The sequence below is a fragment of the Triturus cristatus genome, chromosome 5_2, assembly GCF_964204655.1.
Source record: "Triturus cristatus chromosome 5_2, aTriCri1.1, whole genome shotgun sequence".
NCBI lineage: Eukaryota > Metazoa > Chordata > Amphibia > Caudata > Salamandridae > Triturus > Triturus cristatus.
In genome coordinates this window covers 29,552,811-29,570,077 of record NC_140588.1, presented here as the reverse complement: position 1 = coordinate 29,570,077, position 17,267 = coordinate 29,552,811, and the positions used below count along the sequence as shown (strand labels likewise).

The window sequence follows — 17,267 nt, the reverse complement described above, 5'->3', positions numbered from 1 at the left end:
TCAAGAGGATAAAAGTGGAAGCAGAATGTGGAAGTAGTGACAATGACAAAGAAGATTTTGAGTGTGGCCAAATAGTTCATCAGGTAGCGGACTTCGGCAGTAGCAAATCTAATCCCCTCAATACCATCATGGGGGAAGGTGAAACTACTCGTGTCCTGTTTGGTACAGGTGCCAAGATCACCATTGTCTCCATTTAATTTTTCAACTCTAAATTGAAAGGTAAGATAGTATTGATCAAGCCTCACATTAAGCCGTATGCGTAAGGGGGGGGGGGAGGGAAGGGAGCCCATTGAGTCACATGGGTACTTTACTGGGTTGAGTACAAGGATAGATTGGTCTCTGGTAAGATTTATGTGTCAAAGAAAGGTGACAGCATTTTAGTTGTATGCATTAGGGTGATTTGGGTATCATGCTTGACCCCAATGGTGATCTGTCCATTCAACTTAAGGAGAGAGGTTCACAGCGGTTTGTAGACACTTTTAGGAAAAAGTTTCCAAGGCTATTTAGGCAAGAGTTATGGTGCTTGAAGGATTACAAACATAAATTAAGATTTAGACAAGATGTTCAACCTGTCTGTTGTAAGCTCAGGAATGTACCCTTTTCAGTTAGAGAAAGTATGGAGCGTGAGATTATGAAATTAAAACAGAATGGGATCATTGAGGAGGTGGAGGGCACGGAGTGGCTTGCTCCAGTGGTAGCTGCAAAGAAGGTCAATGGTGAGCTGCTCCTATGTATTGGTTTGAGGCAACTAAACAAGAATGTGATTGTGGATAGGTACCCCCTGCCCAATATTACGGAGATGTTGGTGTTACTTGGAGGGGCGAAAGAATTTAGCACAATTTACCTAACTTTGGCATACCATCAGGATGAATTGGAGTGTAGGGATAATACAACCTTCATTACTCCATTTGGTACTAATAGATTCGTCCGGTTACCGTATGGCTTGGTCTCAGCCTCGTCAGTTTGTCAGCATGTAATGGAGAGGGTGCTGAAGGATGTAGAAGGGGTATGTGTATATCAGGACGACATCCTTATTTTAGGAAGGATGATTCTAAACATGATGTATGTCTGGGAAGCGTCCTTGAAAAATTGTGTGCATGTAACCTCAGGATCAAGGTTGGAAAATGCAAATTTCCTTCTGGTTCAATTGACTATCTGATTCACAATATTACAGAAGAGGGTATCAACCCCAAAGGTGATCTTGTTTCCACCATTCAGGACATGAGTTCTCCTTCATCCAAGGAGTAAATGATGAAGTTCTTAGGAATGGTGGAGTATTACGCGAAATTTGTAAAGATTTTGCTGAACAGAGTGTCAACTTGAGAAACCTTTTGAAAAAAGGTGTGGAATTCACATGGACCGATGGGTAAGAAAAGGAGTTTATTTCCATCAAGGAGAGTCTTAATTCTGCTCCCTGTCTTAATAATGTTGACCCCAATAAGAAATACTAACAACTGATGCAAGTGTAAGAGGTCTGGGGGCTGTGTTGCAACAAAAGGGTCGGATGGGTTGAGTACCACCACGAAGCCTGAGGAATGCGGAATCAAGATACTCTGTAGTGGAAAGGGAAGCTCTTGCTGTTGATTGGGCCATGGGAAAGCTAAAGAAGTGTCTGTGGCATGTTGAATTTGAGATCCGCATGGATCATAAACCCCAGGTTGAAATCTTTAACAAGAAAGATTTGGACCTTATTTCAAGCAGGATCACCAAGTGAGTTATTGCTCTACAGGAGTATACTTTTTCTGTGCAGTACATTCCAGGAGTTGACGATGAGGTGGCTGATGCATTGTCACGCCTCATTCCAAAGGAAGTGCCCACCACATTGGATGATGATAAGGTGGAAGACAAATCTGAATGAGTTTGCTTGTTGGAAAGTGAAGCCAATTCTGAGCTAAGGTGGTGTGAAGAGATATCTGCTGATCCAGTTATGTGTGAGGTTATGTCGCTCATCCAGACGAAATGGGTCTGAACGCTCCAACTCTTACTGGGGTGTGAGAGAAGAACTTAGTGTATACAAAGATCTACTGTTTCGGGGAACAAGATTAGTTCCTCCCAGTAGTCTCAGGAGAGAGCTGATTGATGCAGCCCATGAGTCGCATCTGGGTATTACTAAGACAAAAGAAAGGTTGCGTACCTCATACTGGTGGCCAGGCATGGACAAGCAGGTTGAGCGGATTGTGCGTGACTGCCTTCCTTGTGCTGAGAGTGAGAAATCTAAAAGTCCAAGAGTCCAACCTATGATTATAAGGAGGCGCCCCTCTTGCCCGTGGCAAGATATTGCTCTCGACATCGTGGGGCCCGTTCATGGTAATGGTCTTCCAGTGTATGTAGCATTGATTCTGAACATATTATTAGGTTTCTGGATGATCAGATGTCTAGAGAAGGGTCACCAGAACCATTCTGACAGACAATGGGTTGCAATTAATTTCCAAAAGATGGAAGAGTTCCTAGACAAGCGAGGTATACAGCATACGATCTGTGCACTGTATCAACCAGAGACCAATGGTATGGTCGAGAGATTTAACAAAGCGCTTAAGGAAACTATCACCATATAAAAATCTAATGGTTTGGACTGGAAAAAAGAGGTACTATAAAAAGTAGAGAAGTATAGGTTTACATCCCACAGCACAACAGGGAAGACTCCTTTCCAACTTTTCCTGGGTAGGCTTCCCAACACCTCCCTTGAGCCGCCATGGGTGAACAGGTATGAAAGGTCTCAAGGGAGAATGTGTGATGACAGTGGTGTACATAATAGAGAAGAGTGTAAAGCTGCCAGCAGGAAAAAGTATTTTGACAACAGGAATGCTGTGAAGAAAATAGAAGTCAAAGTGGGAGGATTTGGTGATGGTGAAGCGTCATGGCTTGTCTGAGAGCCTTCCTAAGTTCTTAAGTCCCATGAAGGTAATGCACAAGTTACTTACCTTCGGTAAGATATATCTGTAAGAAACATTAGTTAGTTATAGATTCCTTACCTTAGAATTACCCCCAGGCGTCAGACTGGATCCGGAAAGATTTTTCGTCAGCAGTACCTCTGTGTGACGGAAGGTGGCGTTGGTCGGCTCCGCGTATGGTCGGCGTCGTGGTCGCCGGGATGACGTCGCGGCAGCTACTTAGACGCCGCCCTCGCGCTCTGACGTCAGTTCTGTACACGACTTTCCGCGCCAGAAATGTAGAGCCATGCATGACCACTGGTGCACAACACTAGGGCCATGAAAGGATGTCCTTAACCCTAGAAATCAGTTCGCAGAATGGGTAGGATGGGTGGGGCGGTAAGGAATCTATAACTAATGTTTCTTACTGATATATCGTTACCGAAGGTAAGTAACTTGTGCATCTGAAAGAAACACGTTCGTTATAGATTGCTTACCTTAGAATAGATACCCCAGCAATACCAACCCCGGTGGTGGGTCTGCGAACCAAGATCACACCAGAAAGTCCTGGAGAACAGAACGGCCAAAGAAGCAGTCTCTCTGGACTTGGCTGTCCAGGCAGTAGTGTTTGGTGAACGTGTGCAGTGATGCCCACGTGGCCGCCTGACAGATGTCATTTAGAGGCACTCCTCTTCCCAAGGCAGTAGTGGCTGACCGTCGCCCTGGTGGAGTGAGCGCGCACACCCACTGGAGGCTACTTTTTAGCTAGAGAGTAGTAAGCTTTAATACACAACATGACCCACCGAGAAATGGTGCGTTTGTGTACGGCCCGACCCTTCTTCGCACCCACGTAGCCAACAAATAGTTGATCATCCACCCGGAACTGCTTTGTGCAATCCAGATAGAAGGAGAGCACACGTTTTGGGTCCAGACAGTGGAGCCTCTCTTCTTCCTTTGAAGGATGCCGAGGCGGAAAAAAGGTGGGCAAGGTAATGGTCTGCCCAATGTGGAAGGCAGTGACCACCTTAGGAAGAAAGGCTGGATGGGTCCTGAGAACCACCTTGTCCGGATGGACAGACAGGGACGGAGGTTTGGAGGAAAGAGCCTGGAGCTCACTCACCCTTCTAGCTGAAGTGATGGCTACCAGAAAAGTAGTCTTAAGAGTTAGAAGACGTAAAGCACAATTATGAAGCGGCTCAAAGGGAGCGCATATCAGATAAGTCAGGACCAGATTCAAGTCCCACGGAGGCATAACGAATGGATTTGGAGGAAAAAGATGCGTTAAGCCTTCCAAGAAACGGTTAACAACCAGGGACTTGAACAGAGAAGGCTGATCTGGCAGCTGAAGAAAAACAAAGATGGCAGAAAGGTAGCCTTTGATAGTGCCCAGAGCAGAGCCCTGCTGGGATAAAGAGAGAAGGAACAAGAGTACTTCAGAAAGAGGGACAGAAAGGGGATCCACAGTCTTTGCTGTGCACCATGCCACAAATTTGTTCAACCTGGAGGCGTATACCGTCTTTGTGGAGGGACGCCTGGCTGCCAAGATTACATCACAAACTTTAGGAGGTAGGTCGAAAGACGTCAACTGTCGCCACTCAATTCCCGCGCAAGGAGGTAAAGGCTGGTCAGGTTCGGGAGGAGGAACGTTTCCTGCTGCTGCGACAGAAGATCCTCCCAAAGAGACAGTCTCATCAGAGGATCGATGGCCAATTGAGAAGTTCAGGATACCAGACTCTTCGTGCCCAATCCGGAGCCACAAGAATGACTTGGGCCCGGTCGCGCCTGATCTTCTTCAGCACTCTGGGCAGAAGTGGTATAGGCTGAAAGGCGTACAACAGACCAGAACTCCATTTGCAACGAAAAGCGTAGCTGAGCGAGTGCCGCCTTGGAAATTCCAACACGCAGAATTGCTGACATTGCGCGTTCTCTTCGGTGGCGAATAGATCTAACCAAGGCTCTCCCCACTGTTGAAAGAGACCTTGCACCACCTCCGAGTGAAGACGCCATTCGTGAGCCAGCATGCACCTGCGGCTGAGTTAGTCCGCCCTGGCGTTCAGAGAACCTGCCAGGTGTTGAACCACCAAGAAAATACCTTGATGTTCTACCCATGTCCAGAGGCATAGGGCCTCCTGACATAGGGTCCACGACCCCACCCCGCTCTGTTTGTTGCAATACTACACAGCGGTGGTGTTGTCCGTGAACACCTGCACTACTCTTCCCCGGTCAGAGGGAAGGAATGCCTTCAGCGTAAGACAAATCGCCCGGAGCTCCAGAAGGTTGATGTGGAGCCCGGACTCTGCTGGAGACCAGAGGCCTCTGATCCCCGCTTCTCCCATGTGGCTGCCCCATCCCAGAAGGGAGGCATCCGTCACCACTGAGAATTCTGATTGGGGAAGGGAGAGGGATCTGCCACTGACCCAATCCTGGTTTGTGAGCCACCACTGCAGTTGTTGAGCAGTGCCCTCCGAGATCTGGACATAATCGGGCAGATTACCCTGATGCTGCGCCCACTGGAACTTCAGGTCCCACTGCAGAGTCCGTATAGGCCACATGGCTAGATTGATCAGCAGGATGCAGAACGCCATGAGGCCCAGCAGCCTCAGGGTCATTCTGACCGAAACCCGGTACAAGGGCTGAAAGATCGGAATCATAACCCAAATATCCCGGACTTGCTGTTCGGGAGGGTGGACCCAAAACTGCGCCGAGTCCAGAACCGCTCCGATGAAGAGGAGCTTCTGAGAGGGAATCAGGTGCGACTTCGGCACATTGATGGAGAACCCCAGCAAATGCAGGAGGTCGGCCGTAGTCTGGAAGTGGGAGACGACGGCCTGGGGCGATTCCACCTTCAAAAACCAGTCGCCGAGATAGGGGAAAACGGAGACCCCTGATCTGCGCAGATGAGCTGCAACCACCGCCATCACCTTTGTGAACACCGAGGGGTGCTGGTAAGGCCAAAGGGGAGCACGGTAAACTGGAAATGCTCGTGGCCTACCGTGAACCGCAGGTAAAGCCGGTGGGCCGGCAGGACGGGGATGGGATAATAAGCGTCCTGCAAGTCCAACGCTACCATCCAGTCTTGCGGGTCGAGTGCAGACAAGACCTGAGCAAGCAACAACATTTTGAACTTCTCCTTCTGGAGGAAGCGGTTGACGTCCCTGAGGTCCAAGATAGGACGCAGGCCCTTGTCCTTCTTGGGAACCACGACCTACTTCTGGGACAGGAACGCGCTCAATGGCTCCCTTGGCCAAGAGAGCCGTAACTCCCTGCTGGAGAAGTGCCAGATGATCCTCCGACTTGCGGTGGTAACGAGGTGGCATGGCTGGAGGGGTAGTCTCGAAGGGAAGAGAGTAGCCCCTTCGGACTATCTGCAAAACCCACCTGTCCGAAGTGATGGTGCGCTAGTGGGGGAGGTGATGGCGAATCTTGCCACCCACTGGCGTTTGATGGGCCTGAAAGGACGGATTAGGAGGGTTTGGAGGCTGCTGCAGAGGGGGGTTGGTGGACTGGCCCGCCCGCTGGCCCCCTGAACCACGACGCTGGTTCCCATGCCCCCGGCCGCGCGAAGGTTGGGTACCTTGCTGCGGCCTGTGGCCTTGGGTGGGGCGTAGCGGGGCACCCCTTATGTAGCCACGAAAGGGGCGAAAAGCAGACTACGCCGGACGGGAGAAGAGGTCCAAGGACTTGGCCGTAGCCCGTGAGTCCTTGAAGCGCTCTAGGGCGTTGTCTGCTTTGTCGCAAAAAAGGCGACGGCCATCAAAGGGCATGTCCATCAAGGTGTTCTGGACATCCCCTGAAAAGCCAGTGGATCTCATTCTGGCGTAGCGTCTGAGTGCTACCGACGTTGAAATAGTCCTGCCCAGAGAGTCGGCGGTGTCCAGTCCACAACGGATTATAAACTTAGCTGCATCTCTCCCTACGGCGACAGCCTGAGAGAGCACTGCCCGGGCCTCCTCTGGACACTGAGGCAGCACTTGCACCACCGTATCCCACAAAGAGTGCAAATAATGGTGTTTACGGATCACAGTCCTAAGCTGGTGAAAGAAAACATTTTCTTGCCAAGATGGTCCAGCTTCTTGGATTCCCTTTTCGGTGGAGCGGTAGGGAAGGCGCTTTTGGAGGTTGAGGCTTGGACAAACAAGCTCTCCGGGGTGGGGTGTTGGGAGAGGAAAGTGAGGTCGCTCGGAGCCAGGCGGTGGCGTCGGGTGATCATCCTGTCCATGGGAGCCCCCGTGTTGGGCTTGGACCATGTGGTCACGTGCACGTGACCACGTGCCCAAAAAGTCGTCAGTGAGGGCCTCATTGAACAGAAGCAGGGGCTCCGAAGAGCTCGCCGCCGGTTGAAGCACCTCAGTCAGGAGGTTAGTCTTGACAGCCACCGTAGGAAGCTCGAGGTTGAGCGCCTCGGCCTCCCTACGCAACACGAAGCCACGGTAGGATGAAGTGTCAAGACCACTGGCATCGCCCAGTTCCTCTCTCCAGTCCTGTTCAGAACAAAGCTGGTCGTTAAAGGGTCACCTGACCCTTCCCAGTCCTCCTCATCTTCCTCTGGTTGCCACTGTGGTTGGAAAGGGGCCCCAGAAGTGAACAGGGGCATCAAAATCCCACCTGGCGCCAGATCCAACGCCGGTCCAGCGCCGTGTCCACAAAAGGAAGGAGGCTGGGGTTGATGCCGGCCGGGGGGGCGGCTGGCGTCGGGCACGGTAGTGGTACCGTCGGAAGCGGTGCCGTGGGAGGCTTAATAAGGTCAACCGGCGACGATCCAGGCCTGGATCCAAGGGGGGCCTGTGGTGCCGGGGCCAGAGCCGCCGGCAGTGAAGATCTAGGCCCCCCAACCGAGTCCGCGGGGCCCGAAGGCACGTCGGCGGGAGTGGCACCACCCGCGCGCCTCATCAAGTCGGCCGACCGACGAGGAGAAGGCGAAGAGCAACGATGCTTCTTCGACTTCTTCTTATGCTTCGACTTACCCGACCCTGAGTGCGAAAACTTTGATGACTTCGAGCCAGACTGATGGTGGCTTCGCGACCGGTCCCTCGACCTCCCTCTCGACCGGGACCTCGAACAGCGTGGAGACGACTGCCGTCGTTCAAGCAGCTTTCAGGACCGCTCCCGCAAAGCTTTCGCCATCAACAACTGACAGTCGGAGCACGACTTGGGGTCATGGTCGCGCTCCAGGCAAAACAGGCACACGCGGTGCAGATCCGTCACCGACATCAGTCAGTTACAGGAACTGCAGGCCTTGAAACCGGGCCTCCCTCGTGCACCTGTTCGGAGTCGAAGACAAAAGTCGAGAAAAAGTTAATCAAAAAATGACTGAGGTACCGCTCTTCCCGGATCTGCGCCGGTTGACGTGGGGAAAAAAAAATAACTGACGTCAGCGCGCGAGGGCGGAGTCTAGGTAGCTGCCGCGACGTCATACCGGGGACCACGACACCGATGACGAACGCGGAACCGACCGACGCCACCCTCCGACGCGTAGAGGTACTGCTGATGAAAAATCTTTCCGAATCCAGTCTGACGCCTGGTGGTAATTCTAAGGTAATGAATCTATAACGAACGTGTTTCTTTCGGATTAAGATTATCAACAATTCTGTGAAAATTCAGGACCATCGTGTTTGGTATCTCAACAGAGTTGCAATCTTCAGAGGAGAATCTGGTGTGCCTGACTTGTCCGGCGAACCCAGTGCATCGAATGGGGATACATTATCAGACAGTCCAGCGTCTGGGAGTGGTGGTGAGGAAAGGGCCAGAAGGGAACAAAATCATCATGTGGGAAATTTGTCTGGAAGGAGGCTTTCGGAAAGGATTGTGAGACATCCTACGTATTTGAGAGATTATTCTTAAAGCCTTGTATTTATTTCCTCTGTCTTTTCTCCGCTCTGTATATAGTTTATTTGTTTTTGTGAAGTGAGGTATGTGGCATGCATCTGTGACGATGGTCACTTGCCACTGTTTGTTTTCTGGTGAGAGTGAGGTCACCTCTCTTACTCTGCCATGCAGAATGTTATGTAGGTCATCAGAATCTACATATTTCATAATCTATGTGTAAGGATTGTGGTAGTTGTGGCAGTTGGTTCCCTGCTACAGGTTGTGATGGGTAAGATCATCTGTATTGAATAAACTTGATACGTCAACCATCAGTTGTTCCCGGAGGAGAGTTATTTATGAAATATGATAGCTATGCTATTGTACTCTTCCTACAACCTCGAGATCTTTATGAGGATAATGTTCACAGAGTCCCTTCACATATTTCCAATGCATTTCAAACCTTGGTTGCTTCAGGCAACTCAGTACTGTTCTTTATTTTTCACTGCCTCTTTAGGGCTCCTAATCTCTCTACTGATCATCATGGTTTCACTCCATACCCCGCCTACATATCTGCCTTTCAAGAGAGAGCACAGAATCTAACGAGTATGCACTTTCCTTACCAGTTGAATTTTGCTTGCTGACACGCCAGTCACATTGCTTCAAACAAGGATAAACTTACACACTCTTCTCTACTCCAAAAATTTTTGAAGACTCATGCAGGAGAGAAAAATTTGGAAGGAAGTGCAAATACATCAGAAGCACAATCATGCCTCAGACAGACAGTTAACCTACAGGGCACCTAAGATTGCTAATAATGTTCTCAATGTTTACATGCAAACTAAATGCAGGTGGTAGATACTTGCTGTTACAAATTAGCAAATGGACTTAATTTTATGATTAAAAGAACGTTGGACTTTTAGATATGCAGCGATGTTCAAAACAGTTTTCATAGTGTGGTAAGAAAGACAAAGAACAAACAAAATAATGACATGTTTCTACTGTTTATGGTACCTTTAAGTCTTATGGGATGAAAGTAGGTCTGAGAATATTGATCTGACATGCTGCTGAATCTGCTTTCTTCTTCGTTAACTGATTTTTCAGGCAACTCTCCTGCTTAAAAAAGGTTCTCAATTAATATTTTTGATTTAATAATAGTGTGTGCAGTTATCACATTTCAATATTCTTGGGAAAACAAGTTGGATCAATTCTCTTTTTCCATGATTTCTTTCTCCATCTATTACCCATTGTTTCTCATTTACCGCTGTGTATGTAACAGTGCAGTAAGTAACCCACCAGGTTTGCTAGGGGGAAGAATGATCAAAGTCTTGGATACGTGGTACAGCAAAACCTTCCCCAGGTTCTTAACAGGTGGAACCGCACAGAGGCAAATCACAAGCTTCTTAAATATGTGAATTTCACCCTTCAGTCCTGTGGGACAAGCTAAAGATATTCTGGGAAGTGCTGGGGCACAAATAGAGAAAGCCTTAAAAAACAAATCAAATAGGAATACTATTAGGTAAATGAAATAAAATAAAGAATAAATATTTAACTTTTTTCATTGATATCAACAAGATCGCAAGTTAACATGGACATAACACAGAACTCATCACTACACAACAGAAAACAAAAAGAAAACAAATTTGAAACGTTGCATAGCGTCCTGTTTTCAACAGTGCCTCAGTCCTCGTTTAGGAGTGCCCCAGTGCCCTGCGGGATAATTACTTTACCCGATAAAATTAAACACACTGATGTGTGCAATATTTATCAGATGTTTCACAAGAAATAGGGCATAATAACAGTTACCACGCATGCTGGAATTTACCAAGGCAAAAATCTCTAGCCTGGAGATGAAGCATTACCATGGAACAGGTCTTTAGGTTTCACCCAACAAGGGCTCCAGGTCAGCCAGCTCAGCAGATTAGGTGATTTGCAGCAAGAAGGCTTAGAACAAAAAGCTCCAGGATGCAGAGAAAGTGTCTTACCCAACTGAAGCTGTTGTTTCATCCTGGTCCTCCAATGAATATTCAGCAAATGTTTTCGGCAGAAAGGTGTTACGGCTGAGTGCTATGTAATACTTCTTGCTGTAAATCAGCACCTGTAGATATGCTTACTTTGATTTCTGCGGGAGTATTCAGGCAAATGTATCTCTCAAGCCTTGCCAATGCAACCAGATGCACAGGTTTAAATACGAATATTCTCTGCTACAAGAAATGCCACCTGTGGGCCACTGGCTCCTCCGTTCTCCCTGAACTCCATTACAAACAGACCACACAAGCCCTAAGGCACTTTGGGTCTCATGTACAAATAACATTTTGCATTTATAAACCCTTTGCTTTGTTAAATTGGAGGATTTGTGAATGCTAAAACCCTTTCTGAAATATACTAAGCTCATTTACCGATTTGGAAAAGGTTTTCTGAACCGTTAAATGGATTTAGTAAATCATAAACAATCGGTATCTTGATGGGGCGTGGTAAGGGAGTCCCTTACAAATACCGATTTCATAAGGTATGTATTAATGTTCTGTGACCGAAATCTGATTAGTTAACATTAATATTTTATCATCACTTCAAAGAAGGTGGCAACCCATCCACTAAAGGGAATGGTTCACAAAACTCTGCTGCCTCCTAAAAATGTTTGTAAGAGTTTTCATTTTCTTTTTTAAACGCATCACATTGTCCCCTTAGATTGCTTTATTTAAAAACCATCACAGACATTATGGCCTGCTGACCCCAGCAGACCACCATGACTGTGATTGGAGCTAATCATAGTGGGTCACAACTTGCAACCTGTCTCATTAATATTAACCCCTTAACCGCGACGCAAATTCTCCCGCAGTGCGGGAGAATTAAAGAGTGAGCGGGGCTGCGCTGCCCAACGGACGTGCACAGCACCAGGGAGGTAGTGCTTGTGTCGGCCGCTGGCCGACGCAAGCACCGAACGGGTTAATGAGGGAGGTCGAATTGCGACCTACTACGATATGGTATCGGTACCTATTAGTACCTGCCGGTTATTATGCCTGACAACTCACCTCCTTCCGCTGTTTAAGTTTTAGTGTCAATTAGCTGCATTACTGTTGATTGAGGAATTAAGACTTACATCTGTTGCCATTTATCCTATGGGAATCGCTTATGCCCTTTTGCAATTGGAATAGTGAGATATTTTGGTTATCAAACAAAAAGGGAGGTGTATCGCAATGATAAATAAAGCATATGATCAATATTTGCGATTTTTTGAGAGAGTTCATTACATATTCTACATATCGAGGACTAATTTATGCCTTATGGTTTTGGATTTTTACAAAATAGGAGCCCTGATGAAGTTCCCTCTGGCAAAGAATCGGGAACGAAACACGTTGGCTGTGTGCCAGTTCTGAGAGATTTATTGAATAAAAGGACTTTAGTATGGAATAACTGCTTACGCTGCCTCATTGACTTCGGAACGAGTGCACCTTCCAATTTCTTGTTTGATTTTGGCTTTCATTTGACACCCCTGGACGGCGGGTGCGGGAAGAGTTTGCACCATCAAACGAATTGGTAGTACATATGGACTGGAAGTGCTTGGCCTTGGTTTGCCGTTTGTTCTTTCTTCTTTAGTCCATCCACTAAAGGGAATGGTTCACAAAACTCTGCTGCCTCCTAAAAATGTTTGTAAGAGTTTTCATTTTTTTTTTAAACCCATCTCATTGTCCCCTTAGGAAAACCAGATGCATTAATTAAAAGAAAAAGAGAGATTGCTTTATTTAAAAACCATCACAGGCATTATGGTCTGCTGACCACAGCAGACCACCAAGACTGTGATTGGAGCCAATCATAGAGGGTCACAACTTGCAACCTGTCTCATTAATATTAACCCCTTAACCGCGACGCAAATTCTCCTGCAGTGCGGGAGAATTAAAGAGTGAGCGGGGCTGCGTCAGCCAACGGACGTGCACAGCACCAGGGAGGTAGTGCTTGCGTCGGCCAACGGCCTATGCAAGCACCGAACGGGTTAATGAGGGAGGTCGAATTGCGACCTACTACGATTTGGTATCGGTACCTATTAGTACCTAGGGCAGTTTGCAAAATACAAACTTATTTCGTAAAAGCCGGTGTGAAAATTGCAACCATTTTTATCAAATCCCTTTTTTCACGAGTTACTTTGTGCCCAACAGCAAATAGGCAAAGCATCAGCAGCAAGCAAAGAACTCTAGTCTCTCTTAATCCACTCTACTTCCTCAGTTCTGGCGGACATTTTCACTCCTGCAATGATTACGAAGATGACTCTAAACGCCTCTTCTGCAGTCACACAGTATTTCCTTGAAGACCAAGTAACTTAACTTTGGTAATGCTCATTCTAGTGGGTACTCCATCTAACTGCAGATTTCTCACCTTTAGAATATCCCTAGGCACACTGGCTGAGCAGCAGAGGTAGAGAAACAGGGAAGATGCAGAATATAAAACCTTAGCTATAACAGCTGTGCCAACAATAGAACAAATAATACATCTGAAAATGTGGTCCTCAGAGGTTCAGGTAAGAAGAGTGCTACACTAGGCAATGCATTTTACCAGGCAAGATGGACCTTGTCAAAGGGCATCACCCTGCAAGTGTAACATCAACTGCTAAGATCAGCAGATCAAACACATTCAACTGTCCCCACTCAATTTACAAGCGCGGAGGTATAAGTTGCGGAGACACAGTTGCAGGACCCTCTCCTGTTGCTGAGACAATAGGTAATCTGAAGTGGTAGCTGGATTAGAGGGCAACTGCTCATGCTGGAGCTATGGGTAGCATACTCTTCTGGCCCGTACAGTGGTAGTAAGATGACTTAGGAATGGTCTGTCCTGACTGAGGCTGATGCAGCAACACGTAAGTCTGTGTCCCATCGCAGTCAGAATGCAATACCTAGTGACTTTTCCAGAGGAAACTTCAGTGTGCAATAGTTCTCAACAGCCGTGAACAAATCTAACCAGGCCACGCCCTACTGATTGAAGATGTCCCTTGCCATCTCGGGATGGAGATGTCATTTATGATCCACCAGCCAACATCTACCCATCATCCACTCTGGAATTCAGAGATCCTGCTAGGTGGTTGGCTATCAGAGAGAAGTTCTACTGGTTAAGCTACCTCTAGAAAAGTAACACCTCCTGGAACAGGATGCAAGACTCCACTCCACCATTTAACTCTGCCTCCAAAAGTGGGCAACAACCACAGCATTCCCCTTTGTGAACACTGGAGGGGCAGAAGTAAGGACAAAGGAGAGCATGTCAATTTGGAAGAGCTCCAACACCAGAGTGAACTGAAGATAGCGCCTGAGGAACACCAGTATACATTTATGAAAATATGTGGTCCGCAAGTTATGGACACCATCCACCCTTCAGATCAGAGCAGAAAGTATCTGAGATTTGTGATCATTCTGAATGTCTTTCCTCAGAGAGGCAGCTAGTGCGGGGAGGTGCTGTGTAGACCTGAGGCCTCAGTCCTTATTCAGCATGAGGATGTAGCATGAAGAGCACCCCTCCTTTCTCTCAGTATCCAGCATCTGCTCGATGCCAGACTTGGCCAACAGACGGTTGACTTCTTACAGAAAGATTACAGAATGGTCTGCTATGAGGCACTTTGATGAGGGAGTAAAACGGGGTAGAAAGGAAATTAAAAACAGGGAGTGTGCCCTCTGAATGATTTGCAAAATCCATCTATCCAATATGATGGATCTCCTGATAGGGAGCAAATTTCAAATACTGACTCCTACAGACTGAGTATAGGACTGTGATTGAAAGGTAAAGTATCTTGGCAGCTGCTGCAGCACAGGAGAAAGGGTTAGGCGAGAGCTGGCCCTACTGGTAGGATTGGCCTTGACTGCCGTCATAACCTCTGCCCCGAAAGGAATAAGTCTGCTGTGCTGCACAGATTGAAAAGGGTGGTGTTGTCTGTAAGTTAGCCCCTGGCATAACCCCTAAACTTCCTTTTCAGTTGGAGGAAATGCTTGGTGATATACAAGAGTCAAGTACTGTGCTGTGGCTCGACTATCCTTGAATCATTAGAATGTCAAATCAGCCTTCTCTCCAAACAATTTGAAGACATCAAAAGGCATTTACATCTCCTGAAAACGTAGCTGATCTCATCTAGACTTGCCTTCTAATCACTGCACTGGTACCAATAGCTATGCAACACAGAGTAGGGTTTTCCAAACCAGCATGCAAGACATATCTCATGCGTCCTGACCATGCATTGTTTGAGCCAGCGAGGCTCTGAGGTCTTTTGAGGGTTGGAAATATCTTGCTGGCTATGTCCTGTAAACCATGGTGGATCCTGCCCCGAAAGCACACCATGTTCAAGGACCTTAAGGCTAATGTAGCCAAAGAGAGCATTGCCTTTCCTTAGGAAGCAATAAGCTTGGACTCATTATCTGCTCAAGTGGTCAGAAAGGCATTAGGAATTACTTCGCTTGTCAACCCCTGCACTACACCTTCAGACGTACATTGCTTTGTTAATAAATGGAAGTCACCATCGACGGTCTATGTCAGCGGGCCACAAGCCGATTGAACCAGGGCCCCAATCACGGCTTAGACCTTGTTGAATGGCAATAGCGGTTCAGAAGAAGTAGGGCTTGGTTGGAAGATCTTAGTTAAGACATTTGCACTAGTTTCAACTGCAGGCAACTGTAAATCTAGCACTTCTACTTCTCTTCGCACAACTTCTGTGAAAAAGGCACTTTCAACTGTTGATGGCCGGGGTGGCAAGCCCAGCTTAGCCTCTGGAGACGTATTTAGCCCACTGGAGACGTATTTAGCCCACTGGCATTTTGTAAATCCAGGTATAGCCTGTCATCTGTAGATTGAGGGGGCATTAGATTGTCTGCCTCCTTATCCTCATCAGTGTCATGGGGAACACTCTGCACACCCTCAACTGGTTCCGAGTCAGAGCTGAATAAAGCATCTAGCCTCTGATAGTATTGGTGTTGAGGCAGCGGCCGAGGACTAGAGTCTGGTCGTACTTTTCTAATTTCATAGTGTGACAGAGGCCTGGAACGATTTGAAAAACACCTCAGGGTCAGAGACTGGTGTGGGTGTGAGGTGCCAATGCTGGCACGGGAGGGACAAGCAAGGACCCAGCGGGCAAAAGCACACCAGAGGAAGCTGGAAACATCTGAAAGTCTGCAGCATGGCTCATTGAACATGCTATATGCTGTGTGGTCAACAATGGCTCAGGGTATTTGCAGCATGAAAGAACTAGTTGCAGGACCAAATCAGTCAGAAGACCCTTGTGGGATGTGATCTTTTGAGTGATGCCTTCATGCCTTCTCAACAGATTTCGAGTGTCAGGGTAAGGTAAAGTCCCACTTAATTCTCTTGTGCTTATGGTCCATCGTTGACTTTGATTTATCAGAAGACTTTAAGCAGGAATGGAAGTTCACATGTGACAAGATTGCAAGCGGCCCCACAACTTGGTTTGGGAGTGGCATCTATGTTTCAACCGCAAACTCTTATTAGCAATCAGCAACATGGAGTTTCTCCTACTGCTTTCAGATTGCCTTTGGGTGAATGAGGATACATATATCGCGCAACTTTGAGCCTTGACCACAGACCAAAAACCACAGACTCACGCCATGCACGCCGTGCAGGTACTTGACTGGCATCTGCTTCCTGATGCTTCCTGCAGTCACAACACGGCTTGAATCCTATCATTGTCCGGGGAGACATCATCCCCAGTACATGGTCTGAAGCTACTTTTAAAGTTGCATGAAAATTGACAAAGTTGGGAATGACACACCAGTTCGAGAGCTACGTCTTAGAAAGAAAGGAACTGATATCAGCATGTAAGGGTGATGACATATGTGGCTCCCCTCCATTACTTCCATGGTGGCTGCCTTAGTTCTGGTAGAATGAGCTCTGAAGCCTTCAGGAGGCTGTTTCTTTGCCAGAGCGTAGCAGATCTTAATGCAGAGGATAAGCCAAAGGGAGATGGTCATCTTCTGGACAGCAGGTCCGTTCTTTGCTCCAATGTACCCCACAAAGAGTTGGTCATCCACCCGGAACTCTTTAGTGGGGTTAAGGTAGAGCGTTAACGCTCTTTTTGGATCCAGACCGTGTAGACATTCTTCTTTGAAGGATGCCGAGGAGCATAGAAGGTGGGCAAGGTGAGAGACTGCCCTAGGTGGACAGGTGTCACCACTTTAGGCAACACAGAAGCCCTAGTGCAGAGCACTACCTGGTCTGGGAAGATGGTCAGGTAAGGCGGCTGATAAGAAAGCAACTCGCTCACCATCCTGGCATAAGTTATTGCCACTAAACAGGCTGCCTTGATGGCGAGCAGCCGGACGGGACAATTGTTCAGTGGCTCAAACGGTACACACATTACATAAGTGAGGACCAAGTTAAGGTCTCATTGGGGCATAATAAAACATGAGGGGGGAACAAATGTGTAATTCCTTCAGAAATCTATGTACAATAGGAGACTTGAATAGTGACGGTTGGTCTGGCAAACGTAGAAAGGTAAAAAGGGCCGAAAAGTAACTCTTTGGAGTGCCCAGAACAGAGTCCTGCTTGGCAAGAGGTATGATAAAAAGGAGGTTGTCAAAAAGGGAGGCATACAGAGGGGCAAAAGACCATTCT

General features: G+C 47.5%; 1 protein-coding gene across 4 annotated transcripts in view; it reads right to left on the bottom strand.

The window, feature by feature from the left end:
* Positions 1 to 17,267, bottom strand: part of ELP2 (elongator acetyltransferase complex subunit 2) — a 940,461-nt gene that overhangs the window by 293,550 nt on the left and 629,644 nt on the right. For 2 of the 4 annotated variants that reach the window (XM_085606785.1, XM_085606786.1), the window contains one exon: positions 9,687 to 9,788. In XM_085606785.1, the coding sequence (XP_085462911.1) occupies positions 9,687 to 9,788 (102 nt within the window). The remainder of the gene's footprint in view (positions 1 to 9,686; positions 9,789 to 17,267) is intronic. The other 2 variants (XM_085606787.1, XM_085606788.1) reach the window with 1 other exon arrangement.